The following is a 27,421-nucleotide window of genomic DNA, read 5'->3' on the forward strand; positions in this document are numbered from 1 at the left end:
CATGGAGCTAAAGCTGAAAAGTACTAATTCAAACATAAAAAGATGCAGTAATTTTCTCTCCTTTTCTTTTGCAGTGCAATTTTCCAGAGAGCCAGGATGGCTAGAAGGCACGTTAAATGGCAAGAGAGGACTTATTCCACAAAATTATGTTCAGTTTTTATAGCTTTGTGCATTGAACGCCAAGAAGGTGTACATGGTATCCATGGATTTTTGTTCTAGTCACTTGTCTCTACTTTTGTGACTGCTTTTAATCAGTGAAGAGCTGGACTATGGATTGAAGATCTTAATCTGTATAAAGACATTAAGTGTTGCCAAATATGAATTGGGGAAAAAAAAGATTCTTTGAGGGTTGGAGTGGATTGGGGGGGGGGGGGGAGGGGAAAGAGGGATGGAGGGATAGGTTAATTTTTTAATAGGGTGCTTGATTTTTCAGTCATAAAGAGCAGTAGTAGTATGTTTGTTTGCAAGATAAATAGCTTTTGAAGTCAAGTATTTGGTTGATCTGTGACTCAACTTAGTGTCCTGGAGATCATGCTTTGATAGCCACCATTTTTAACAAAATGAGGGTGCTGAGGCCCTGGCACAAGTTGCCCAGAGCAGCTGTGGATGCCCCATCCCTGGAAGTGTTCAAGGTCAGGTTGGATGGGGCTCTGAGCAACCTGGTCTAGTGGAAGGTGTCCCTGCCCATGGCAGGGGATTGGAACTGAATAGTCTTTAAGATCCCTCCCTACCCAATCTATTCTATGATTCTATGATCATTTTAGGTTTGAAAGATACTGATGGATAAAAAAAGCTATAATGCTGACAATTAAATTATATTTCAGAGTGGAATAGCCAGTGCAGAACAGACATCAGTAAGTAAAAATAATCATTATCAAGACATGACATTTTTCAAATGTCTTCAAAGAGCACATTCGTTTATGTTGAGTGTATGATTTCATTTATTTTATAAAGATAAGACACATGAACTTTTGTTACAGGCTCCTATATGTCATGGTTCCTTTGCTACTCAAAAATATCACTGTAAATGAAATAAAATGTTATTTGTTATTTGACTTGTCATTCCTGTGTTGCAGAGTATTTTGCTCTGGTTCTGGAAGTTGTGGCATGAAATAATTATTGGCAGCTCTGTGCAGTCAGCCTCAAGCAGGCTCCAAAAGGGATGGGGAGCTTTCCTCGTGCAAAATAGGCAGCTCTGGAAGTTCAAGCCAAAAGGGAAAAGAGAATCTCTGGCTATGATGCTTTTGCACACTGGAGAATTCCAGCATTTTATCTGTTGTCTGTTTTAGCTGCTTGTTCAACTTGCCTGTCTTCCTTCCCTCTAATTGTCAACTGCAAGGTCTTATTGATGCCTCAAAATTTGTACAACTTTAAAAAAGTTACATGAAGTTTATCAGTATTTTTTCTATTTTTCTCTCCTTCAAGAAAGACAATAGAGAGGATGCAGGAAAGTGTGACAGGATGGCATGCTAATACAGGCTCACTTATTTGTTAAACTGGACTCCGTGGATTTCCAGTCATTTACTGCAGCTCTACTTAGCTTGCAAGTTTTCCTAAGAAGTGAGATTAGTAAACCAGTTAATGGTTAATATTGCCTTGGGGTTGGGATGGCTTCTTCCCCCGAGGATTTAACTCCATGCCATTAATTTGTTCCTTTGCCTGGACTGCACAGACCACTGGAGTATGCACAAATCATTTCCAGATGGAGCAATGGTGGGCCAAGCCAGTACAGCTCTCCAGCACTGACCCTCATTGCTTGGAGGAGTTTCATTTGGAGAATTCTCCTGGTATTGGAGCAATGACTCCCTGCTCCAAAGCTTTTAGGCAGCTCTTGTCTTGGCAAAGTGACCCAAGCACTGAAAATGACTTCTGACTGATTTGCTCCTTGATTCAGTGTTAAGGAAATAGCTGCACCAGTACTTGCAGCAACAGCTTGCAGGTTTCTGTGCTCAGATTCATTCACATGGCAAAACTCCATTCTGGCTGGGTCTCCTGCTGCCTGGGCCCACTGCTCTATCAACTCATCTGTGGCCTTAGAGATTCATTCTGGAGGCAGGATGGTATTTGTGTGCCAAACTCAGTTTTCATGGCTACCACTTGGTAGAAAATGTTGAAAGGAGAGGGAGAATATAAATCTTTGATGTTAGCCTTGCAGGTGTGGCAGCTAGGTATGCTGGCTTGTCAGATGGTGAAACTCTGATAACTTGGAGCTTTCAAGCTTTGGAAGTTGCTTCCATTTGTTTTGTTGTTGTTTTAAACCTGCAGTGCCTGTTTGATCTTGTTCTGGCTGCTGTCCTCCAAAATTCTCGATGTGCTGCTCAGCTCTAGCTCTGTGTGGTGGGGCTTTTTTTCCCTTATAACTGAGGTGGTTTAAAAAGGCAGATATAAAGAGAAGGAATAATAGTCTTAGTGTCTCTTCCATCCAGTTCTGTGAGCCTGTTTTACCTTTAGGTGATATATTTTGAGACTCCTGTTGTTCCTGGAGCTATGCAGAACCCAAACAAGAAGAAAACTTTTCTACTGAGAAGTGATAACGCTGAACAGAGGTAACACTAATCCAGACTTTCTCACGTCCCAGCCGTTGTCTGAAGGCAGTGGTGTGAGCTGAGCCAGATCAGATCTGGCTTTCAGGCTAACCACACTGCCTCTGAGGAATTCAGTTGTGGGAACTACTACCCACCAGATGGGTTTCCACATCAGCCCAGTTACACCAATGCCAAGTACAGACTTGCACAGCCCAGTAGCCACGGCACAGCTCGTTCTTCATCCTCGCTGCTGAGCAGAGCTGTGAACGATGACCTCGGTACTGATTGCTTGGAAGTGGAGATTAAAAGATGCTAAAATTAAAAAAAAAATACAAAGGAAGTCAGGCTTTTGAGATTACTTGCTTTCCTGAAGGTGGCCTTTAGGGCATGCCTTTTGTCTGGTAGCCATCTACCATGGCTTGGTAGATTTTGGAGGAGTGCAGTAATATGCTATTGAGACAGCAAGGAGGACAGGGAGTCCATTCTGGAGAAAACTGGTTGCAGGATCCTTCTCTTGGCCTGGCAGCAGGAGTGGTCATTCTCCACGGCTGTGGCCTCCGTCCTCTTTCATGGATCTGCACTCCTGTCACATCTGTGGGCACAGCAGAGTTAATCCTTGGCTTGGGTTCCCTTCCCTTGCTCTGTGCTGGTTACTGTGGGCAGGGCCACAGACTTGTCAGTTTTGAAAAGCTGAGGCTGCTGGTAGTGGATGTGTGACATGGGCTGAACATTAGAGTGTGAATTAGGTAAAAAAACCCAAAATAGCTTTTTATGCAAAATGGCGTTGGCCTTGCCATCACTGTGGGGCCAGAGATTGAATCCCTCAGCCTGGGGATTAAGATTGGATGTGTTTGCTGAATAATTAATGGCCAAGCTGAGACTCCTGCCTAGCTGGGCTGAGTAGAAATTTATAGCCTGTTAGTCACTGCCCAGAGTGCAGCGCTGCGCTTTGGCCAGCAGCACTTCCACTCTGCTGGGTGAAAAACTCTGGGGTTTTCAAGCTGCTCAGGGTTAAGTGCTGTCCCAGCTGATCTTCATGGCAGGTTTCCTTCTGATGCCATCTTTTATGAGTGAAAGAAAAATCTCATTAGCTGATTTATCTGCCCTGTAATGAAAATACATGTTCCTGCCACACTGCTTGCAGCTTTTGATACCCAAGCCTCTGTAATTGTGTCACAGAAGAGACCTGGGCAGAAACTTGCCTTCCTTAATGCTGTTCCTTGTTCTCTTAACCCATTTCACAATTCTTACCTGGTTTGCAGTTTAAGAAGAAAAATTGCTGACAGGGGCCTGTGTAGGCTGTAAATGCACCAGTGCTAAACTGGGTTTCACTGCAAGTCTTCACTGGAGTTTCACCTCTGCAGCTGAATGTGCCTTGGACATTGTTTTCTACATCAGAGTCAGTCTGCCCTCATCAGTAGCCACAGGTAAGCGCCAAATAAACTTCACCCTGTCAACATCTACAATTAAAGTAAGAACACCTCAAAAACCTTATGGCAGGGCATAGTTTACCAAGCAAAATCTGTGACAGGAAAGAACATTTTTTCCCTCTCCTTTCTTAGTAATATTGTACTCCTCATGAACTCCCAGTCTCTGCAGATACCTGAGTGCCCCAGCTTGAGGTCAGGTTACAAGTTTTATTATGGTTTTAAGTAGTGATAGCATCATCTTATTTCTAGAACAGCAAATGACAGATGCATCTGCTTGTAAACATATGGGAAATTTTTCTTAACACTGCTAATCCCCTACTGTTCTTTCCTTCTGACAGTTCAGCAAAGAGAAAGCAGGTGCAACGATTTTTTGGCAATAAAAAAGTTCATGCAACTTGTTATTACAAGACTAAAATGCAGTTAAAAGGTGGTTTTACACCACAGTCCAGGCTGTGTGCAGAACTTGGTGGTGAACTGCTGAGAGAGTGTCCAGAACATACTAAGATAGTTAGAAGGGGAAATAAAACTCCTGCTATCTTACCGTAATTTCAACTGGAAAAGGTCTGACCCTGAGAAGGCAGGGTCAATGGGGAGACCTTGTGTATATAAAATAGAATTTCTCTCAGGGTAAGAGGGATTCACTAACTTTGGTCAAGGAAGAGCAGCAGGAACTGGAGCAGCAGAACTGGAGCCCAGACTGGTCTGGCTACTGAAGGTTTGTTTCTTCCAGTGGGATATAGCTTTTGGCCAGAACAGTATCAGCACATCGTTTGTCAAGCACAGGGACCCAGGTGCAACGAGCCACACTGCTCAGTGTTGGACATTCCCTGTCGTGCAGCCTGAGGAGCTGCTCCCTGGCTGAAGCCATCGCAGGTGTGGTGACACCCAGAGCTGACAGGGATTGCTGGAACCAACACTCCAGCTGTCTGAAGAGAGATGCTATAGTGCATTTTAAGTTACTTTATGTTGAAGTGTTTATGTCCAGGTTAAATAGGGCTCTGAGCACCTGGTCTAGTGGAAGGTGTCCCTGCCCAAGGCTGGAGGTTGGAACTGGATGATCTTTAAGGTCCCTTCCAACCCAACCCGCTCTTTGGTTCTGTATTGTTCCTACATGAGCAGAAGACTTGCCTCTAAGGATATCACTGCACCAGCAGCTAGCTGAGATTAAAATGCAAGAAATACTTGCAATCAAACCAGTTTAATTATTATATATTTGTACAATTTGTATAAAAAAAAGAAAAAAAAAGAAAAATAGGTACTTGCAGACATTAGCATAAAGACCAAACAATATTTTCTATTTATTTAAAAAGCTTTAAACATACAGAAGCAAACCCCTAATTATAAATGCATCATTATGCATAGATTTTACTGTTTACACCATACTGCTGGCTGCTTTTTTCATCCAGGAATCTATTTATAAACTCCAAGAATTCTTAAACATTCCTCTGAGATTCCTGGCCTCAGAACTGCTGTCTATCTTATCAAGTCATTGACCTCCAGCTGAAAACATTGCTCTAAAAAAAGTCAAATCTTTAATAAACAATTAAAAGTGCATTAACTGTAGAATTTTTTAATTTCATAAATGTTTAAACAAGTCAGTGAAAAACACCACCCTGTGAATTAGCTTTTTGCATGATTGATTGTAAAGTAACTTATTAATAAGATTTTGATATTGCAAACTTTAGCCTTTTCTATTTTACTCCGTGCAACTGCTCAGTGGCACGATGTGTAGTATTCCTGAAATACCCACTGCAGTACATTACACTATTTTACATTTTAACTGTGTATACAATGCTCTTGCTGCATATCCCTGTTCCTTCTTACAACAAAATAATTTAGCTCAATGAACAAAAGCCCACTTTCTAAAAGCTGTTATAGTTTGTCTTGTATTTTGCAGGAGACAAATGCCTATTTCATTCTAAACAAATTCAAAAGAATGTAACGAACTTCCCGGTAGCTAAAAACTGGGGCTGGGTTTTGTGGTTTTTTTCCTTCTTTTTTCTGTACACAGGTTTAGATTTAAAAAGTGATGGCTATTCTGCTTAAGTGTCCTTGATAAGAGAATACTGCCTCTTACAACATCTATATCCAATTGTATCTATTACTTCAATGATGTCTAGCAAAAAATAATAATCAATGAATGGTTTCATAAACAACAGGTGATTAAAGTAAAGGATTTATTATAATCTGCTTACAGTTGTTTGCAAAGACAGACATACGTTTTTGCATAAAGATATAAATTGCTTTTTAAAACTAATTTAGTGTGTTTAATTATATGAAGTTTCTGTGAATTATGAATTGTACCAAACCAAGATTAAAAGTAATAAGGTACAAAAATAGGAGCAAACAGACAACAATTTGGACTGGGACAGGCATTTAACAGTGAAGTGTAGAATATGGCTTTGCTATTTTAGTCAAGCAAAGTTACTCTGAGACAGAAAAGGAGGCAGTAACTTTGTTAATATAAAAAGCTGCTGCAGACTGTATTCACCCAGAACCTGGCTTTGAAATCTTCTATTTTAGACTTTAAAAAAAAAACCTAAATGAAAAGATGGATGTATGACTGTGTCTTTACTGTAAACAACCAGTCTGCATGCTGTATATCTCATGTTGGAAGTTTGGCTTTCATATTGCTGTGCAGGTCAGTATTTAAAGATCTGCCTATGAATTAGACTTCCAAAATGCAAATAATATATGTATGTATATATTTATATATAAAAAACCTCTCTGAATACAGTCTTTACAGATTACCCATTGCATAAGGCAGGTGTCATTTAAAAAGACAAGTAGCGTTGACTGTCTTCAGTGCACCACAGTGCACCTCCAAATTTGAGTTCAGAAAGGGTGTAGAATTCTTAATTCGACCACCATTGACAAGAAATGCTACATTCCAACCGGCCAAGGGACACACTATAGCTCAAAAATACCAGTGGCACCCAGAGAGAACACTACAGATTAGGACTCTGAAAAACTATTCTATTTAAACATGAGCATATGGTAGCAACAGTTGAGCCTCAGAAAAGTTCACCTGTCCTCTATTCTACTCCAAAATCTTGTAGTTGCTTATAAATTGTGAAATAGTGAAAATCACCTCAAAAATTCTTTTCTTTGCAGTCTTATTCTAGAGAAAACATTTTTGAGACAAAATCAGACCAACTGAGTTGAACTTGTAGTGTGAACATTCGTCTTCTTGGATGTATCCTGATTATTACAAAAATGCTTACAAAATTACAGACGCTTTTAGTTTATCACTAAAAATTCTACTCAGCTTATCTGCCCTTATCATCCCTCACCATCCCTCTCACCAGTACAAATCTCTTTGATATACTTACTGTAATGATCTGCATGTTCCCTTCAGCATAACCAGAAATCAATCTTCCCCATCTGAAATAATAATCTGACCTTTTAAGATGTTTTATAGATCCAGTATTCAAAGGAAAAAACAAAACCAAAAACTAAACCAAACAATCTGGGAAACCTTAGTTAAAAAAAAAAAAAAGAAAAATCATTCGAAGTGTTGCTTGCCCCTGTTCCCCTGAGAGAGAAAGGGAATAGAGGGCAAGAACTCACTAGATCATTAAGCTGGCAAAAGCTTTGGAGAGAGACCATAATTTGTCTTGTTAAATGAAACCTTGGTAAAGTGGCAAACACAAAAATGTGTAGTTTCCTACAGATATATGAAGCAGGAGTTCTAAGATGTGCTCAAGTCACATACGCTTGCAAGAGAGACAAAAGGGGAGGAGAATAGAGAAATAGAAAGGCTTAAAACACAACTGAAAAGGTTAAGCGTGGTTATTTACAACAGATACTGTAGGATGGTAAATTAGATATGATGCTAAAAAAGGCACAGCTTTCCCTTTCTTAAATACACTGTAAACGGTTCATTATGCATGCAGAACATTTCACTTTACAAAAAAATTACCTTGTTTGTTTAGACAAAGATAGTACTTAAATAGTCTCCAGCAAAATAGAGTTCTTTCAAAAATACTTTCCCGTTCATCCTATTAACCATTAAAGATTTTTTGTCTCATTTACAAAAGTTCCTTACACCTTATTTCAGGTCCTTCACAATTTATACATACAGCAATGTACAGTACAGCAAAAGACTGCAAAAAATTATTTGTAAAGCCAGCACAATAGATACTATAAATTGATACCAGGGCATTTGTTTTTCACATCTTATCCTTTTGAATTAAATAGTAAATGGACACTTAACACAGTGTATATCATCTATGATGGGATAACATGGGATAACAAATGCCACAGGTGGGGATAACAGTATTCCACACCAAATGTTCTGTTATTACTTTACACGTTAGGGTTTGTGTTTGTGTATATATGCGTGTGTATATATATAGTTTTTGTTTGTATTTTTTTTTGGTTTTTTTGTTGTTTTTTTTTTTTACAAGAAAAGAATATTAATGCCCCATATTGACTTTACGTTTATGTGCAAACCAAGGGTAAGCTTTAAAAAGTTCTCATTAGTTCTCGAACCCTTTTAAAACAAGCAAACAATACCAGAAACTACATGGCATATTTAAAACTCCATCTGTTAAAATATCAAAATCAAAGAGTTATTGACTAGATATGGCTTTTCATCCAGAGGAACAGGAACACTTTCTAAGTGTTTTAGGGTTATGGGGTTATTTCCAAACATCTAGGTCTTGCCAAATCCGAGTCAACTGCTTTCCATTCCCCCAATCCCTTCATATGATTTTAGATTATTCAGAGACTGCTGAACAAGTGTAAAGAGCATGTTTAAAATATGGTTTCTTGGGTCCTTCATGGGTGTGGAATAACACAGGGAAACTTAAGGCAAAGTTCTTCCATTTAAGACATTTTCTATCACTTCCTGTGAAAGTACAGGGGCTTGGCATTCCCAGATTCCACCTTTGGTAGCTGGTCACTGATGATTTCCACCAGCATGGCTGGAAACTCTACTTTCAGTGCCTGAGACTCTCGGAAGGTGTAGAAGCAGAATTCCAATAAGTCACTAACAAGCTGAAATACAGAAAGAAACGCTTTTTAGGAAAAACACCAGTATTTCTGCACACAACAACAGCTTGATAATTGATTATTTCCAAGAAATACCATCTCACTCGACCTGACAGTCCATTTACAGGGGTTATAAAGCAAACAAAAGAACCCAAATGCCAAAGGGCTACTTGACTCATTAAAAATGAGCAAACTAGGAAAACCCAAGAGACCACAGATTTGATTTTTCAGCCTAGCTGCACTTTTCCTTTCACTAACAGCAACTGGCCACCACGAAAACTCCAGGTCTACAAAAATAAAGGTTTCTGCCCAGGGGGAAAAGATCAGCCATAAACTATTGTATCTCTCAGCTTCAGCTGGATACACATTCATTAAATCAGATTATTTGGTTAACTTCAGTGCATTCTCCAGGGCCCACAGCCTACAACTGCCAGAGCAGCTGATGTTTGCAGCTCAACAACACAACTGCTGCGTCACACAGTGGCATTTCAGGTTTTACAGAGACACAATCTACAGGTTTTTGGTGGCTGTGACCTAAATGCATCTCCTAAAGCCTTGCAGTATGTTGGACCTTTCCCAATTTTTAATAAATGGGAAGGAATAAAGCACATCCAGGTTTCAGTGAGTGTGTGAACTTCCACTGCAGTTGACACACTGTTGTGTGATTGAAGGAAAGAGCCTCTGCTATTTAAAAAATCTGTTAAATTAATTTTGGCATCTTGTGTCCTTGCAGAGGACCCGAAACACTTCTGCTTGTGTAGTTTATCAAACACAAGTTTGTCATTTCAATTCTGACCATGCAGAATTGCACTCTGCTATAAAGCCCCTGTTAAAGATAGAGCAAATAAAAGTGGACTTCTGGAAGGCAGAAAAGAAAATGAATAAAAAAATATGGGCACCAACATTTCCATCCTGTAGCACCATACCTTATTGCTCATTTTCAGGACTTTGACAGCTGTTCTTGCAAACACGTAAGCAGTTTATGAACATTCCAGAGAAGTGCTGAAATCACTCAAAACACATGACTCGCTGCTATTGAGCACTACATGAGTCTGCTAGCTGGGGCTTAGGTCATTCCTGATGATCTGGCATGTCATGAAGCAACACTAATTAATTAAACAGATGCATGCTAAATAAGTAGCATAGACATAATCTGGTTTTCAAGGAAAAAAATGCTGATGTTCAAAGGTTTACTTTACCCATGAGGAGGAGGATGTTACTGCATTTATCCTGTGCCAAAAATACTCTAAACAGCACAAAACCAAAGTGAAGAAAACTGTGGCTTGGTGTGATTGCCACTCCCTCCTCCCTGCCTCTGGCATCAAACACCAGCCCTAAGCAAAATAAGCCTTGCACCCCAGCACAGCCTTGACAATGACCCTGTGAATGTGCTCCTTTTCCTAAACTTTGTTCACATCACTGAATGTGAGAAGGGGCTGGGATCACCTCTGTCCCAACTGCCTTCCGTGCAGCTTGAATTCCTTCCTCGTCACGCCCCTGTGGAGCCTCTGGATTCAGGAGACAGGTCACAGGAAATCCTGGAGACAGGTCACAGGAAATCCTACCTAGAAACTACTAATTCTGACTTCTTTGCAAGCTTTCAGTAGTACCAAGTACACATTTATGTCTGGTGAATACACAGACAAGGGGAAATGAAAAATAACACTAATGAAGGAAGCATAATCTACTCTATTCAATAAACAAGTCAGCAGTCCAGTGGGTGAAAACCAGCATGTGATCATGGATACAATCACAGCACAGCGCACTATGAATCTCACCACAGGTTAGTTTGGTGGTCACGTCTGCACAACAGTTTAAAAGAAAATCCCTAGAACCCTCCCATCATGTCATACTTGGGCTGAAGCCCTAAGGATAGATAAGGTATTTTCTATACCTATTTAGTCTGCTAAAACTTTTGTTCCACTTTCCCTAAGCTATCAGCTTTAACACACTGGACAATAATCATTCACATAAAGAAAAGGGGAGGACTGGGAAGCATGCGTGTCACACCCGTGACCCCATATGTCATCAGGACCACAGGATTGTAGTGAGGATCTTTTTAACTCCAGCCTTGAAAACTGCATGGCTTTTTGGGACTGGGAAAGCATTAATTTAAAATAAAGAGGGAAAATGTGGTAGAATTGAAAGCCAGCTCAGAAGTATGAAAATATAAACACTGTGCTAAGGTCAGACAGATAAAGCTGAGACCAAGAGCTGAGTCATGAGCAGGGCAGGTGTGATCCCATGCATTTTCAAAAGCACCAGCCCCATGCCAGCTCAGCAGCCTTGGCATGTGGATGCACTGAAAGGATGAAAAACTCAAGTCCCATGGGCAATGTTAATTTTGAAATGTAAGTCCTTGCTTCTGCATCCCAAACAACATTTGTCTGATGGAGTTTTGATTTGTAACAGGTAAATAATTTAGATGGTCTTTTGCTTTAAAAGAGAAGTTCCCTCTTCAGCAAAGCTATCAAAACATTTGTTTTCTCTTGGAACAAACAAGCTCTGTCTTTGCAGTAACTCTCACCACAGGTGACAAGCAAGGTAACACAAGCTATCCAGCACCTCTGAACATGCCTTATGAATTTCCTAGATCAAATATCCTCCTGGTTGTTCTTTAAAGCCTTGTAAAATCCCAGTGCTCTCAGAACTCCTAACTACACTTTAGCTGACCACTTCTTCCCTCTACTTCTGGTGGTTTATACTGGAAAAGCTGAGAGCTCCCCCACTCCAGCAGTATGACAGACAACTCCAATTTAGCAGCGAGAGTGAAAGCACTGCTGTTTGCACAAGCAGTGCAATGGTGACTAGAAACATCCTGGCTTCTACAATCTCAATTATTTCAGCTACTGAAGCACACTTTTGAAGACTTACAGCTTGGCAGTGCAGTTAAGGCCACAACTAAAACAATTCCCAATTCTCTCATCACTACCCCTGCAGTGTGCTGCGCTTCAAACAGTTTCAGGGCTAAAGCAGTCTTAGCAATTCTGATACTTTTAACTATCAATTTTTACAATTTGTATGCTGTATTGAGCATCTCTGAGAAATAGGAGTATTAATCAAATGTAATTTTCTGTTATTAGGGTGGGGTGTGTATAAAATGGACTTTTTCACGCATACTGTTCTTCATAATAAAAAAAAAATGAATCCTTTAATGAAGTCCCTGAAGTTAATACAGTTAAAGTGACCTTTGAGCACTTGCCCCATTTTTACAGCAAAAAGAATTTATTTTAGTTTGCAAATCTCACCATGATGCCTTTGCATTTCCAGAACTGGTAACAACTATTGGATTTGCAAGGGTGCACATTTCTGTGCTTCTTTTTCTCCAAATTCTCTCAGAATCTCTGAATGTGGTATAAAAGCCCTCAGTCACTTCTCTATCAGGAGCATCTCTGTGATTAAGCCTACTGAGACAGCAATTAAGACAGCGGTAGGGTAACAACACAATGCTGAGTAATTTCTTCCTATTATTAGCCACAGCTATTACTGTCAGAAACTTCAGTGTTCTCTTGTATTAAAAAAAAAAAAAAAAAGAAAAAAAAAAAAAAAAAAAAAAAAAGACACTCCAAATTGCCTGTTTCTGTCCCTTTCGGGAATGGGTCTCTGCCCACCCAGTTCCTTCATCACCCAGCAGAGCCCTTGGTGAGTTTAGGACTACTGTCGCTTCCCACTCTTTCCACTTCATCCATTGAATACAAAGCTCCTGCTCCAACAACCAGGAAGGCCAAGGAAAACCACTGTTAAGCAGGTCTTGATTATTCCATTCCTCCTATATTTGTTTTTACTCCCAGTCCTATGAAAATCCAATGATGTAAAATAATTATTACTCCAAGGGCTCAGGAAGGAAGTTATTCCCTCTGGGATGGCTTACAGGTTGATTCTTGGAGATCCATCTGTCCTTTGGTGACCCACAGTGGCCAGTTCCTAGCTGCCTAGGAAATCCTGAACCTAACCCAAGAGTAAAGCCTTCCACCATCACAGGGAGTGCAAGGGAAGACCAAGGGATAAAGCCTCTGGTTATACCTATGCAGAGAATTTGCCTCATGCTAGAAAGGAGTAAAAAGTGGATAAAATACATATGGATTAGGCACTAACAGTATCTGGCAGAGCAAACATGGACTCTGGTTCTGCCTGGACTGATGCATTTATCTGACTGAGGAACGGTACTCATTTTTTCATGTTTCCTTTATAATCACATGCACACCCAAACCACAGCACCTGACACCTCGACATGCCACAGGAGAGCCTGAGTTGGACTCGTGTTCTGTGCCTGGAGTATGCCCCCCCAGCATCACACAGCAACGAAACAACCTCATCCCTTGGCCAGCATAAACTTTGAGCCAAGTCTCCTGTGCTCCTCAACAGTAGCGGGGTTTTGCACTTCCCCAACACCAACAGACATGAAGGAAGAGGAATCCGACCATCACAAACTGAGCAAGATGACTCTCAGAGTAGCTTCTGTCTACTACAGGGAGCTGGGAATCAATTTCTCACTTGACAGATGCATATTAGCTGCCACAACACACACCTGGCACACTCCCACATCGCTGCTGCTCTGGGACTAGAGGCTGGATCTATCCTCTCACTAAAGAGAGAAAATGCTCACCCTGAGAATTCAGGCATTGGGACAAACGAGGCTCCAAACTGCTCATCGTCTGTGGGACACAACTTGGGCAGATCAGTAGCAGAAGTGTACCCAAAGGTGTTGGTGACGGCTGAGGGGCTCATCTGCAGCTTCGTATCTGCGGGTTTAGGAAGCTGCAGAGGCACATTTGCATCCAGCACAGCATCCCGTGCAGCCCTGCCCCTGGAGGATCCATGCCCTTATTCCCACTGTCAGCTCTTTCAGCGAGTGAAATCCTGGCGCTCTCAGCCTATGGAAAGATCCACCTCAGCTATAAAGTATTCCCTTCAGGAACCATAAAAAATTAATTATTCAGCAGCATGAGCCTTAAAGAATTTATTTTTGTTTGGCAGAAAATGTCAACAAGCAAATGACAGCACAGGGTGCTGCCTTGCCAAGGGGAAGGTTCACATTAGGGTTTAATGTCATGGCATCGAAACAAAAGCCCTCTTCACTCAAAGCCTGTTTAGTATCAGCCAGATTGAAACCAAATTCAGCTTTTGTTCTGCAAACTGCCTAACCATACACTACACAGTCTCTATATGAAACCAGGCCTGCCATGCAAGATACAGCCCTTCCTGCCAAAGCCAACAGGAGATGCTGAGGAGGATCCAGATGAAGTTTTTGATAGCATGTGCAGGACATCTGTTTCTAATGTTCCTGAGGGTGTTTGTCAGGCACTTCACCTCCATCCAAGTGCTGGATGTGCATCACTCCCTGAAATGCCCACGGCCATTCACAGGCACAAGACCAAAACTTTTGGGATCTAGGCAGAGAGGGGCACTGTCCTTGCTACACTGTGGTTCTTCAGGTCATGATGCACATGAGCCACCCAAAGTAAGATAAATACAATCCCTACAAGAAGGAAATACGGGATCATAGAATCATTAAGTTTGGAAAAGACCTCTGAGATCACTAAGTCCAGCTGTTAACCCAGCACTGCCATGTTCACCACTAACCCATGTCCTGCTGCCTCAGCACCCACGGCTTCCACGCGGCACCATGCAAACAGAGAGTGACAGGGCAGGCTGCAGGCAGGCTCCAGAGGCCCAGCACAGGTGTGCACATGCACAAAACCCTGTTCATCTTGTCTGCCCGAGATGGGATTCCATCTCCTATTTTTAAGGTGCTTTGAGGCTTTATGGATCATTAAATAAAGTTGCTGATGTTTTCAAATACTTAAGTGCCTGCCTGGCCTTCTTGAAAATTTTTTATTTCCTCAGCTTGGCACTTTTCTACCTGCACATATGTTTGCTGTGTGGATGAATGATTTAGCATACTGAGCAATGTAAAATCATCTTGTTTGGGTTTTCTTTTTCTTCCTCATACTATAGAAGCCAAGCATACTGTAATTTGGTATTTCCATGCACTGTATTTCATATATTCCCCAGACAGATGTCTTATAAATGAGGTTGATGAAAGCAAGTCTGGAGGTGCAAAGGAGCAGGCAGGGTTCTTATTGTTTGCCCCTACACTCAGGTAAAGTGAATTCCACAAGTGACGAAATGCTGCTCTGCTCAGATGGACAAGCTGGATAGAGCAGGAGGACTGAACAAGCACGAATTGTGCACCAGCCCCTTCAGGCTTGCACTGAAAATACCAATGCCAAGACTACAGCAGCATGTAAACATGGGGCCTCAGCTCCAGCACCAAATATATTCTGATCCTCTGACATTATAATGGAATAAGTTAAAAATACATAGGTGACAGCTGAGGAAGCGTTCCTTCTAGACTAAGGAACCAAGCAGAAATTTGCATTCACGTCGATTGAATGGAGAAATTCTGCACTAACAGGCAGTGGGGAGAGAATATTAATTCTCACTTCTCATTAATATTATCATCAGTCTAAATTTATTCTGATGGATTTCAAAACCAAAAAAAAAAAAACTTTTAAAAAGAAAAAATAAACAAGTTCCCTTGTTGAACAAGTCTCCAGTATCATCTCTGAAAGGAAGCACTGTTGTGGAGACAACCGGCCTTTCTAACAGAGATTGCTGACAATACGACTTTCTTTAGAAAGTCCTTTGACTAGTAAAACAAAAGTAATGCAAAAATAGCTTAATTAAAAATTAAATAAAATGCAAGAGCAGCCTGCTTCCTCTGGTTAGTTCAGCTCCCAATGGTTAATGCTGTGTTTTGGAAAATGACTGTAGGACATGCGAGTGCTCTCAGTAAGCACGAGCTTGTCATTCAGTCACCTTAACCACACAAACACTCCAATTTCAGCAACAAATCAGACACTGCCTATCCTGAAGAGGATTGGAAAACTCCATAAATGCAGGGTTTGTTATGCTGCCTCGAGGTTCAGATGTGAATTCTTGCAAATGATTTTATCACCCATCCCTTTTTTTTCTTCCACTAAAACACTACAACTTCCTTTGCTGGCACTGAGCAAGTGAAACCTGATCTCTGAAGAATGAGCTATTACTGCAGTACTAATAATACTCCCCCTGCCTCCCACTAAGGTTGGCAATGTTTTAATGAACAACAGAACAATATTTGAAAAATAATTCCATATGTACATTCTGTAAACAGACCTGAGGCTCTTACACCAATATGACCTGAAGTGCACCGTATTGTACCATCTCTGCAGAATGAAATTTAAATTGAGTACAAAGACACACATTTGTATGCAGGCTCTGAAAGCAAGTGCTGTAGCTTCTTCATGCAGCAAAGATCCTTCCCTAAACCCCATCCCAGCCAGGATGGAGTAGGGCAGTTTTCTCCTTTGCTGCAGTTTGTCAGATTTTACTGGGAGGGTGATGAGCATGCTGGGAGCCCTCCTCTCGTGTACCCAAACACAGCTAAAGGTCACTCTCACTGTCCCCAGGAGTCTCCCATCACTTGCTGCTCCATGGCACAGCTTTGGATTCGGTGGGTGCCAGCCTTGCTGACCCAGGCAATGGGCTGGTCCCCAGGGAACTCTCAGGGGGCACTAGGTAAACCCTCAGCTTGAGGAGACCTTACCAGCTGGGTCACTTGTTTCCTCAGGCTCCATCAGAGCAAGGTAAAGGAGATACAACCCTGCTGCTGCAGAGGTAAATTTTGCACTTATTACATTGGCTAGAACCAGGTTGCTCCCAGATAAACAGCTCAACATTAGGGACACCTCCTCTGGAATCTACCACGCTTACCACAACTACTCTGTCACTCTGGGCAGAGGCATCAGCAGCCCAGGTGCTTTGAGATCAAACTTTCTTATGTCATTCATCACATCTCACACCTGAGACACGTAAAACACCTTGTGCTGGAATAAGGCAGGGTGGCAGAAATAACCCAACAAGGAATCTTCCACTTGAGAAGTTCAAATGAAGCTTCAAACACCCAGGATGGCTTCAAGGACTCAGTGCATCTTTTAAAGTCATCATTATTACAAACCCAGCTGTAAAAGATCACCAAATGAATTCCGTGTTTATTGGCTCATCAGGCATGTTGGATGTGTAATACACTAACCCTGAACCTTTCACCTTTATGACTTCTACCTTCCTATTTTAACTTCTTAAATTCATCTAACAACTTCTCTCAGATGTCCCTTTAAAAAGAATATGGTTGTTTTTTGTCTCCCTGTCAGTTAACACAATTAAAGACTACTTGTTTACCTTAATGGAGAGATTTTTTGCTTAACTTTTCTGTGCTCCCTAAGGAGTTATACTTACATCATGCATGGAGTCAAGAAGTTTAGTCAGTTGGTAGAATCTCTGCCAGCTTTGCCCAGAGTTACTTGGACATTTAGTTACCATCTTCTTTAGTTCTTTAATGTAATTTGCCCTCATTTCTTCAAATGCAGCTTGGCTTTTGAGACCATCCTTGGGAACTGTCATTGAAAAGACAGTCTTAAATTAGTATTAACTGCATTGCTTATCCTTTTGATGTGCATACTTAAACAGTTACACCAGTCAACAGATGAAGGAATGAAACCTTTAAGCAAAGTCCGTAATTTTACAGACATTGGTGAGGGATCAACAACATCACACAGATTCTCAAGCGATTCAGGCCTCCTCTCCAGATGTGTGATTGCAGGAGCTGTGGCAGAGGACAAGATAACATCTCAGAAATACGACACATGCTAACCTCATGTCCAAACTGCTTTCAATACAATCCAACCACATAAAAACCAAGCAGATGGATCAAGGGTGTTTTGTTAGAAGCTGAAAACGTGATTTATCATTCTTGAATGATTCCCCACACTTGGCAGAGGAGGAGAAGGTACAGAATCACAGCTGTTATCTGCAGAAATGCTAGACCAAGTGACACATTTTTATGCCATCAAGTAAGATCTAAAATTTCTTTGAATGTTAGCAAGCATCTGCATAGCATCTAGAATAAAACAGAGCCATTTTTCTGCAAAGAACAGAAGACTGTTTTTCAAACAGGCATCCTGACCTAGTGCTTGACCATGACAGAAAGTTGCAAGCATTTCTAGTGTCCTATTAAAGATTCCATCTGCCAGACAGAGATAGAAACATGATCATGGAATCATCATTTCATAAATGGGTCAGAAGTACAGTTTTCTGATACTTTGTATTGTGACCAATATCAGCAGGACTGATTACAAAAGCAATGCCCTGTTTCTTTACAGACTGCAAACACTCCTGCAGGTTCTGCCCCGAACAGGAATGGCTTATTAGGATCAGATCCCTATGAAAACTTCAAAGGGGTTATTAACAACATTACTCAAAATAGTCTGAGGTTTAATACCCAAATTCGTTGAACACTGCTTAACCATGTTTTTTTCCCTGTATCTCTTAGGCATAGTCCATAGAAGGAAAATAAAATACGGTCTGTACATGAGTGACTTTATTTCCTAAGTAAGTCAGAATACTATGTCAGATTAAGCTAAATGGGAAGTTACCTACTAAAAAGAGAAATGAAAAAAACATGACCTTCCAATTCAGCTTACCCTGACTCAACCTCTTGACAGAAACTGCCTTGTTCATACATTCCCTTCTCTTCTGAATCCTCTCAACTGCCCTCTAACCAACTGAAATCACATCAGAAGCGTGTAACAACTGCCCTAAATGGCTCCAGAGTAGAAGCTTTAAGAAAAAGCATCCGTATCTACAAGAGCAATTTAGCACTGGGGAACAAGGAGGAGCTGTGCCACCACAAGAGCAGCAGGGCCTTGAAGCCACCAAGTGCTGGAAGGGGGCACAAGGAAGAATCTTTAGAAAAAGCCTAGGAGGTTACACACCAGCCTGCCTGCTGCTTGGTAAATATTATATATTTATATTACACAATCATAATATAAATATCATATGTTCATTTAATTTTCAAATTCTAGATGCAAACTCCCTCAGTCAGCTGACAGATAAAAGAAACTGTCTGGAACAAATCTATAAATTCAGTTCAAGGTGAATGAACACAGAGGCACCAATCAAGATAAGTAAAGCCATCAGAGCATGCTGTGGCCCTCACACAAAATGCACAGGCTTTACAGTTCCTTTAATACCTACAGTGCTTACAGGCTGTTAGTGTCACTCTTTCTTTGTCTACTACTATGTATTTTACTGTTCTGTCTGAAAATTATTATACTATCACTCCAGCCAGATTATTAAGGAAGAAAGACCACAAATAAAAAGAACTCAAGCAAAACACGAAATTCTGGAGGTTTGCCCAGTGTTTCTGATTTTACTTATTAAATGCAGCAATACTGTTGGCAAGCTCCCAAAATCTATGGTCTGTGGAAAGCAAGAAAACAACTGAGTTGTAATGTGTGGTTTCTTCCACATGTAAATCGAGTGAAACTTCCTTGATGTGGTCACCATGAAAGTTTCAGAATAACTTGTACTCTATTCATCACATGATTCAATAAAAGAATTTAAATGAAAACAAACCTGGAGTTTTCTGTCATAAGACTGTACCAAGGTGCAAGCACTCAAAACCAGGTTTGCTGCCCTTCACTTGACACTTTCTGGGTTTTATCACCACCTCCATTTCCATTTTACCTCCTTTTTCTCTCTCTCTAATGTAAATATCCTGCTTCTCTCAAAACAAACTATTTTTAGCAGGTTTTCTAGTGGTGGGTGTTTGAAAGGGACCCAGCTCACTGAAGTTAATTGGCCAAACTGATCTCACCTAACAGATTCTTGCAATAACTCATTAGCTTACACTCTCAAGAGGGTAGAATAATAAATACCTGGCTTACAGACATTTTGCTGCATTTTTACAACGCCTTCAGGTTATTTTTCTAAAGATTCTTCCCCTTTAAGGCAGATTAAAATGCTGCAGAGGCAATCTCCAATCCAGACACTCTCTCAAGAACATTTTGGGAGCCAAACCCTCCCTGAGCACATTGCTTCTGGAAACAGGAGTGACAACTTTAAAAAAAAAAGCCCATTTACCCCTCAGGGCAAGCCTGGAGCATAGCCCCTACCCCACTGTTCCAGGTTCACTGGCTGACTATTTCCAGCCCTCGGTGTAGTGGGACCTGTGGTCAGACTCTGCAGGCCAGGACACAAAGGGCTCCCCAAAAAGTGGTGTCTCTCCCAGTCCCAGCAAGCTGGAACAGCTTCAATTGGAAGAGAAAGGGAGGGAGATGGCTGTGCTGAAAAATCTTACAGCCCCAGGAGGTTTCTGTAGGAGGATCCAAATGCCCTCCAGCTCTGACAGGAACTGCAGCCTCATGTCCCCCTCAAAGGCAGATACTTTAACCACAGAGCTGGCTTGTCATGGTGTCACCGAGTTGTTCCCCACAAAAAGGAGCAGGATTCCACAGAATAACATTTGCTTACAGGTTTACAGGCTGTTACTGATGAAAAAGTAATGTACAAACTGTCTGTGTATTTATACAATTGCACTGGGATAGGAGGCTTTCAATGTTTTCAGTAAGATAAGATCAAGAGATCTGCTAATTACTACACAGTGCAGTAACAAGCACCAAGATGTAATTTTGTGTCTTAAAACTCAAAGCATGATGCTCAAGAGAAAAAAGGAAGCAAACACTGCCATTTATTAAACTTTCAGAAGCCTGTGGAAGGGCTTTCCATTCTCAAGTCACAAGATCACCTGCTCTGCAGTACAGGCAATGCACATCTTTTGATCCTGTAGGTCATGTTGAGTCAGCCAAACCATGGTAGCTTTGAATGTTTCGCAGGGATTTTCCCTCAATCCCCACAGATGTGGCATTTGCCTGGCACATCTGAGGTCCCCCTATGGAAAGGGGGGGGGGTCTAAGTCCCGTGCCTGGCCACTCCTGTCCCTCCAATGCACACGACACACTCAAATTGCAAAGACACTTCCCGTGCTAACTGCAGATAAACCCCAAGGCACAAACCCAGGCTTATTCCCATCTGGAAACAGTTGGGCTCTTTTGTCAAGTTGGTTAGAATCACTGCATCTCTTTGTGAACCGGAATATTTTCAAGCATTCCTACATAACCACAGACCCAACTCACCTGTGCTTAAGAGCAGCAGCACTTTCATGATGGTGTACTCCTCGAAGCTGAGCTGCAGGCGGACGAACTGCAGGCTGATCTGGTGCATGCCCTGGCACAGCTCGAACATCGCCGACTGGCGCATCCGCTCCCTGCGGAGACAGGGGAACAACATCCACGGCATAAATATGGGAGAGCACAACCTGCAGGGGGGTCACCCGGGCACCACCGTGCTCCTACACCGCCTGCAGTGGATGGCTGAGCTCACCTCGCTATCCGGCAGACCACGGAAAAGGTGCGGCAATGAATATCATTTGAGTTTTGTCACCGATGGTGTCAGTGAAGCGGCCAGACCGTTTTAAAACATATTTGAATTGTCAGTGTTTGCTCAGCTTTGCCCTGGCTGATGGAAGCGTGCCTGCTGAAGAGGTCAGAGCTGGTGCAACAGGGGAATGAACCTACCATGCTCTAGATGATACACTCCCCCATCAGTTGACATCTCCTGTTCAAACACTGAAATATTCAAAAAACATGCATTTTTTTTTTCCCAAACTAGTAATCTGAAACAATCTGGCAAAAAGGATTATGTAAAAAAATGAACTCGTTCATTAACACAGACTTCTGCCTGTTAAATAGTAAAATAATTAGGATACATGACTTGCATCTTTAAATATACTTTCATAAATTTAACTTCAGACCTTGTCTCTCTTCTCTGAGGCTAACCTATCCTGCTCAAGTTCCAGGCAGAATTAGTTAGAATTTTGCTAAATTTCTGAAGCTGCCATCTCAAACCACAACAGCTACAGAAAAGAGTCATTGAGAGTTGCATGTCTCAGCAGAAACTGTGATATATATGTCTGTGTGTATACATGCAGGTATGTAGACAAGGCCCTATAATTGTTCTGTGGCCACTACTCCTCTTTTTTTTTTCAGTTGCTCAAAACCAATTGTCTGTATTTCTTCTAACTTTTTTTTTGCATAATTGGGGAATTGGATGAAGTTCAGCTCATTATTTTAACCAAGCAAATGCTTTTTCAAATATACAAATTGGCTGGTGAAAGAGAAGAATCACACTGTGTGCAAACAAAGACTGACATAATCTTCCTGGTGTTTTATTGCACTGCTGCCAGAGCAATTTCATTTTCCTCTTTAATACTAATAAAGCGGACTCCCCATTGTTAGATGGGCTCTGCACTTTTCCCCTGCTCCACCCTCTTTTCTGGAGACTAAGAACTTCCAGCTTCTTCTTTTTTTTTTTTTTTTATTTAATTAAATCTAATAGTAAGAGTAATGCCACACGTATTTGTTTTTACTACGCATCATGGACTGCTCCCAGGAGGCTCTGACGGATACACACCGAACTCAAAAGGCAAATGATTAATAAAAGATATTTGTGTTTTAAATTCTACATGTTGAAGTGTATCTCAGATGGCCAGAGACAGCAGCACTCGAAGTAAGAGCCATCTATGACATCCATCACTACTTTTGCAGGACACCAAGGTTTGTTCCTGTTCCTCCAGACTGAGAATATAAAGCCACTGCCACCATCCCTGTGTTTGACCTCTACAGAGAGAAGTGACAGATTTTACATCAAAAACCACAAGCCACACAGCAAGAAAAATAAAACATTATCATGTTTTGTCTCAGGTTTCTTATGCCTTTTTTCAGGTTTTTTTGGGTGGCAAAACACTCTCTGTACGACTTAACTGTAAAAGTGTTGAATCAAAAACTCAATTTTTTACGTTTCATTACACTTTTTCTGACATCAAATTTTTCTGCTTTTTTTTTCTTTGTACTTCTTTTGCTTATATGTGGTTGCCTAAATAGAATAATTTCAGTTACATTCAGGGTTTTTCTGGTTAGTTATTTCTTTCTGTTTCTTAAATATTCATTTTTTAATCTACTTACAAATATTGATCTCAAGGCTTACCCTCAAGGAAAACCTGATGGCATTGTTTGTAGCGAGATAAAACTATGCACAGAATGAGTTACTAAGTGATTTGTTTAATATACAGCAAACACATTATTTCAAATTAGTTTGCCACCTGAAAAATCAGTTGATTTATTACTTATTTACAAAATATTACCAACTAAAAATTATGTTAGTTAATTCATGACTCCTCTGTTTAATGAAAGATAAGCATTTTGTGGGAGTTTATGGTACTGTCAACTTTGTATTTGGTTTTCAACCCCACACTGTGTAGAATATGAGGTACAGAGCTTTAGAAAAATTCAGATGCTGACATCACAGATATCCCATACCTTGAGTGCAGCAACAAAATAAAGCAATAGAAATATGATAAAAGTGAAGAGGCACAGAGAAATTAAGCATGTCAGCATAACATGAGCAAAGCTATTTTTTTCCTCACCAAACACATCAGCTAAGAATAAATGCCATCAAGTCATCACAAATGCCTTTACCATCACAAGGAAAAATTAAAATGAAAAAAAAGAAGGGATTAAAAAAAAAGGCAAATCCCATCCAACCAAACCCAGCCCCACCTCTGACACAGCTCCTGAACGTCTCAACATGAAAAACGGAGGATATGAAGATCAGGAATATAAGGGCACGTATCTTCATGGGGACTTTTAAGAAGGTAAGTACATTTAAGTAACAAAAAGCGTGGAGCCAAAGCTCTGAATCCGCTATTTGGATATGCATTCAGAAGTGGTGTCATTAGCTCAGTTTAGCTTAATCCTCCTTCATAATAATACGCTTTAAACTTTACACCTTAAGTTAATCCATCTTAAGTTCTCCGAGTGTCTCCTTACAGGCTTAAAGTAATGCCCAGCTCACAATTTGTCTGACCTTTCCTGCAGCCCTGTGGATGGGCAGGGAGTCCAGCCATTCCCATAGCTGCCACCAGCCATTCCCATCGCTGCCACCAGCCATTCCCATCGCTGCCATCAGCCTGTTTCCACTGCTCTGCCCAACTGCCATTGGAGCCACCCAGCTACAACAGATATGTAGGATTTGACCTAAGCATCCTAAATACCAAAGCAGCCATATATCTCATAATACACTTATGTGATCTTCACAGAAACCAGGCAGCCACATCAAAACCTGTGAAGCTACAGGCAGGCTGAAGAGAAACAGCTTGTTATGAATGAGTAACTCATCATTTATGAAGTCATCATAAAGCCCAGTATCGTAAATCTCCTTGCTGAGGATGGAAACTGCAACTCAACTGACCGTAACCAAAAAGAGGAACCCACGCAACAAGAAATATTCACTGACAGGTGAAACTCAGCCCCAAACCAAACCTGATACCACATTTTATTTACTTTCCCATGGGTAGTATTCAAAGCTGCAGCACAAGGTATCTTCCCCAGTTAGACAGAGAAGTGAATAAAGGGAAAGCTGTGGTGGGTGTGTCGAGGTTTCATCAGGACTTAAATGACTTGCTGATAATCCCAAGAAAAAATTGGCCAATGCATACCCTTTCACAGCACCTCAGAGGAACTAAAATGCACCTGGAGTTAGTCCCTAGGCCTCTGCAGTGCAGAAAAGACTTAGGAAAAGACCAATAAATATTTGTAGCAAAACTCTGATGTCAAAGATAGTTTTTGTGTCTTCTGATTTCACACTTTTTACCACTGTAAGAACCATTTGCATTTTATAACCAAGAGGCTTTCCCTTGCTAGACTAAAACCTGTATCCATTTGAAGGTTGCCCACCAATTAAATTGATTTTAGGCACCTTCAGAAAGCACTTTACACTGTAACAAAACCAAAACAAACAACCAATCAAACAAATGCAGCCCAACAAGAAAACCTGCCAAAGGCCTGAAAGTCAAAACCTGTTTGGAAGCCTCCAAAACCAAGGCATGCTTTCTCTCATGCCAAAAGAAGTCAGTTTGAACTTGACAGAGAGAGGAGTAAAAACATCACCAGACACCTTGAGGGCAAGGCAGAGCTACTGAGGATAAAGAGGGAAAAAGACTAGGACATGGGATTATAGAGACCCCTGCTCAGTGGCTCAAACCATCTAATCATAAAAAGCCCTTGGCCTGAATTATTTTACCTGCCTTAGGAAGGCACTCTGACTGGAAAAGGTTTTGAGGTTCTTGGGGAAAAAAAAAACCAAAACCATATTATTATCACAACACTGAACTGTCTCTTGAGGGAGTATTCTACTCCAACAGTGGTGACAGAATGCCACTACCTGAATACATTCTTCCATGCACAGGGGCAGGAAACACTGAGCATCCCTCTGCTCAATGAACTGCACCCAGACACCTGTGTCCCATCTTGAAGCCATTAAAAATGCCACTGAAGTCACCCGTACTGGAGCAGCCTCATTAAGTTAACACACTGATCAAAATCCAAGCCAAAATGCATGCAGGATTCAGGCAAAATTCAATTTTGACTTTTTATTCAGTACTTATTTTTTATTCAGCACTTTCTAATCTCTGCTTAGTCTGCAAGCCACAGCAGAAAGAGACAAAACCTCCTCCCTTCAACACTTTGCCTTCAACTCCTAAAGCAAAGCTTTAGAGTCATCTCCTTCCAGGCAGGCAAAGATGCCTATTACTTTGCACCAATGCCCAATTTGGGCACTGCCAAACCCAGGACAAAATAGTGATTGGACCCAGGACCACCAGTGTGAACATTGATAATCAGACAAGGAAGACAATTTCACATTAAAATAGGTCTACAGATATTAAGCTGCTATTTTTCGGCCTTTAGCCACCCAGGTAATTGGCAATTTTTAAATTCAACTTGGCAATTTTAAACTGAACTTACAGAAGTCAAGTCTGAAAATTAGTTTTCTCACAAGGAAATCATCATGGTGACCCTAGAGAATACCATCCTGGATAAGCGATACTAAGAAATTTAGAGCTGCTTTAAAGTTCCAGCCAAGTGTCCTCCTGTTATATGCCTATCAACGAAGGAATTGGCAACAGCCCATGGATAATGATTGCCAAAGGAGAGTTTCAGCTCTCAATCACTAGCAGAGAACTTGTGATAAAATCCAACTTAGTAATCACCCAGTTATGTAACCCTAAAATCCCAAGCACATCAATAGCAAAAAACCCAAAGTATATGCTGGTATTAACAGTTAATTATGCACTTAGGAGAATTGATACCAAATACTTTCTTTTGGTTTGTATTTGCATTTCAAAAGAGACAAATCACAGTTTTAAATGAGAAAATACATAATTATGCCTTTACCAAAATGCTTTTTCAATAACACATTCAATAAGTGATGATAATGTACACATGGCAATAAATACTCCATTTCAAAGTTCATCAGAGAAAGGTACTGAGAGCCAGAAAAGGTGCCCATTAGGTATTGTTTTATAAATCCATTCTGCCAGGGCTCATTGTCACTTGCAGTGGTTCATCAACAAAATTACTGCTATATTCCACATGCAGCAGCAATCCTCCTTTTATGCCAACAATGCCTCAAAAATTAAGACTTTGCTCATGCTGTCACGCAAAGCCTGGCATTTTCTGGAAGTCGACTGAGGCACGTCTTCCTCTCATGCCAGTTTAGAAAAAAGACTTCCTAATTTTTCTTTTGCTCATATTTAACTCTACTGGGGAAGTAGCAGAAGCAAGCACTGAGCATGTGAAAGGCATTTGGAGATGCCAGCAAACAGCTCATCGATGTGCAGGAAGATTAAAGCAGCACCACATTCAGACACAGTTGCAAGGAACAAACCTCTGTTCTAAGACCTTGACAGAAGTGAGAAGAAACCCTCCCAAAATGCTTGTGGATGTCTCAAAATCATGCGGAGACAATACTAGGAGAGCATAATTATGGTCTATGCTAAATGTAAAGTCATTGGGCAAGTCTTCATACTAAAGCCGTAAAAACTAACGCTCAAATTCTTTTGAGCCCATCACAAGCTGGAAATCTGCCAGAACATCCACTGGGCCAGTTGATGAGCAAGATGAAAATGAAGCATTTGAGAAAGATCAGAAAAGTTAAATAAAATCTTTGCATCAGTGCTCTCTGTAGAGGAGCCCAGTAAGGGCTCTCTCTTTTCAGTAAGCAAGTGTGAGAAATAGTTTCAGATTCAAGTGCGAGTAGAAGAGGATTTATAAAGAAAAAAAATACAGTAAAGTGAATAGTAATAAATCACCAAGACCAGATGGCATCCATCCATGAGCTGTAAAGCAACTTAAATACAAAATTGCTGAACTACTAACTGTGCTGTGCAGCTTATTGCTTAAATTGCCCTTATAAAAGTCATGGAAGGCGACAAACGTGACTGATTTCTTAAAATGGGTCTGAGGGTGGGAAGGGAGCACTGGAGACCAGAGGCCAGTAAGCTCCACTTCTATATTGAGCAAAACCATTGAAAGAGGAGCATGAATTGATAAATAAACATGCTGTAAGGGAAGAAAGTCAGCACAACTCTGGCAGAGAGAGGTCACGTCTCACGAATCTGAAAGGGCACTCTGACGATAGCACGAGGATGCTCTGGTGGATCCGGGCGACGTCTGCACGATGGAAATGCTTTGC

General features: G+C 41.0%; 2 protein-coding genes across 12 annotated transcripts in view; one reads left to right on the forward strand and one right to left on the reverse strand.

Annotated features, from left to right (window-relative positions):
* The window catches only part of ARHGAP10 (Rho GTPase activating protein 10), a 137,946-nt gene extending 137,783 nt beyond the window's left edge, over positions 1-163 (forward strand). For both annotated transcript variants that reach the window (XM_038135804.1, XM_038135805.1), the window contains one exon: positions 75-163. In XM_038135804.1, coding sequence (XP_037991732.1) covers positions 75-163 — 89 coding nt within the window. The remainder of the gene's footprint in view (positions 1-74) is intronic.
* Positions 164-5,229: 5,066 nt separating this feature from the next.
* NR3C2 (nuclear receptor subfamily 3 group C member 2) overlaps positions 5,230-27,421 on the reverse strand; it is a 190,276-nt gene continuing 168,084 nt past the window's right edge. For all 10 annotated transcript variants that reach the window (XM_038135797.1, XM_038135799.1, XM_038135793.1 and 7 more), the window contains 3 exons: positions 20,968-21,098; positions 17,231-17,388; positions 5,230-8,956 (listed from right to left, as the gene is read on the reverse strand). In XM_038135797.1, coding sequence (XP_037991725.1) covers positions 8,801-8,956; positions 17,231-17,388; positions 20,968-21,098 — 445 coding nt within the window. In that variant the 3' untranslated portion in view covers positions 5,230-8,800. The remainder of the gene's footprint in view (positions 8,957-17,230; positions 17,389-20,967; positions 21,099-27,421) is intronic.

This window comes from Motacilla alba, chromosome 4 (assembly GCF_015832195.1).
Source record: "Motacilla alba alba isolate MOTALB_02 chromosome 4, Motacilla_alba_V1.0_pri, whole genome shotgun sequence".
NCBI lineage: Eukaryota > Metazoa > Chordata > Aves > Passeriformes > Motacillidae > Motacilla > Motacilla alba.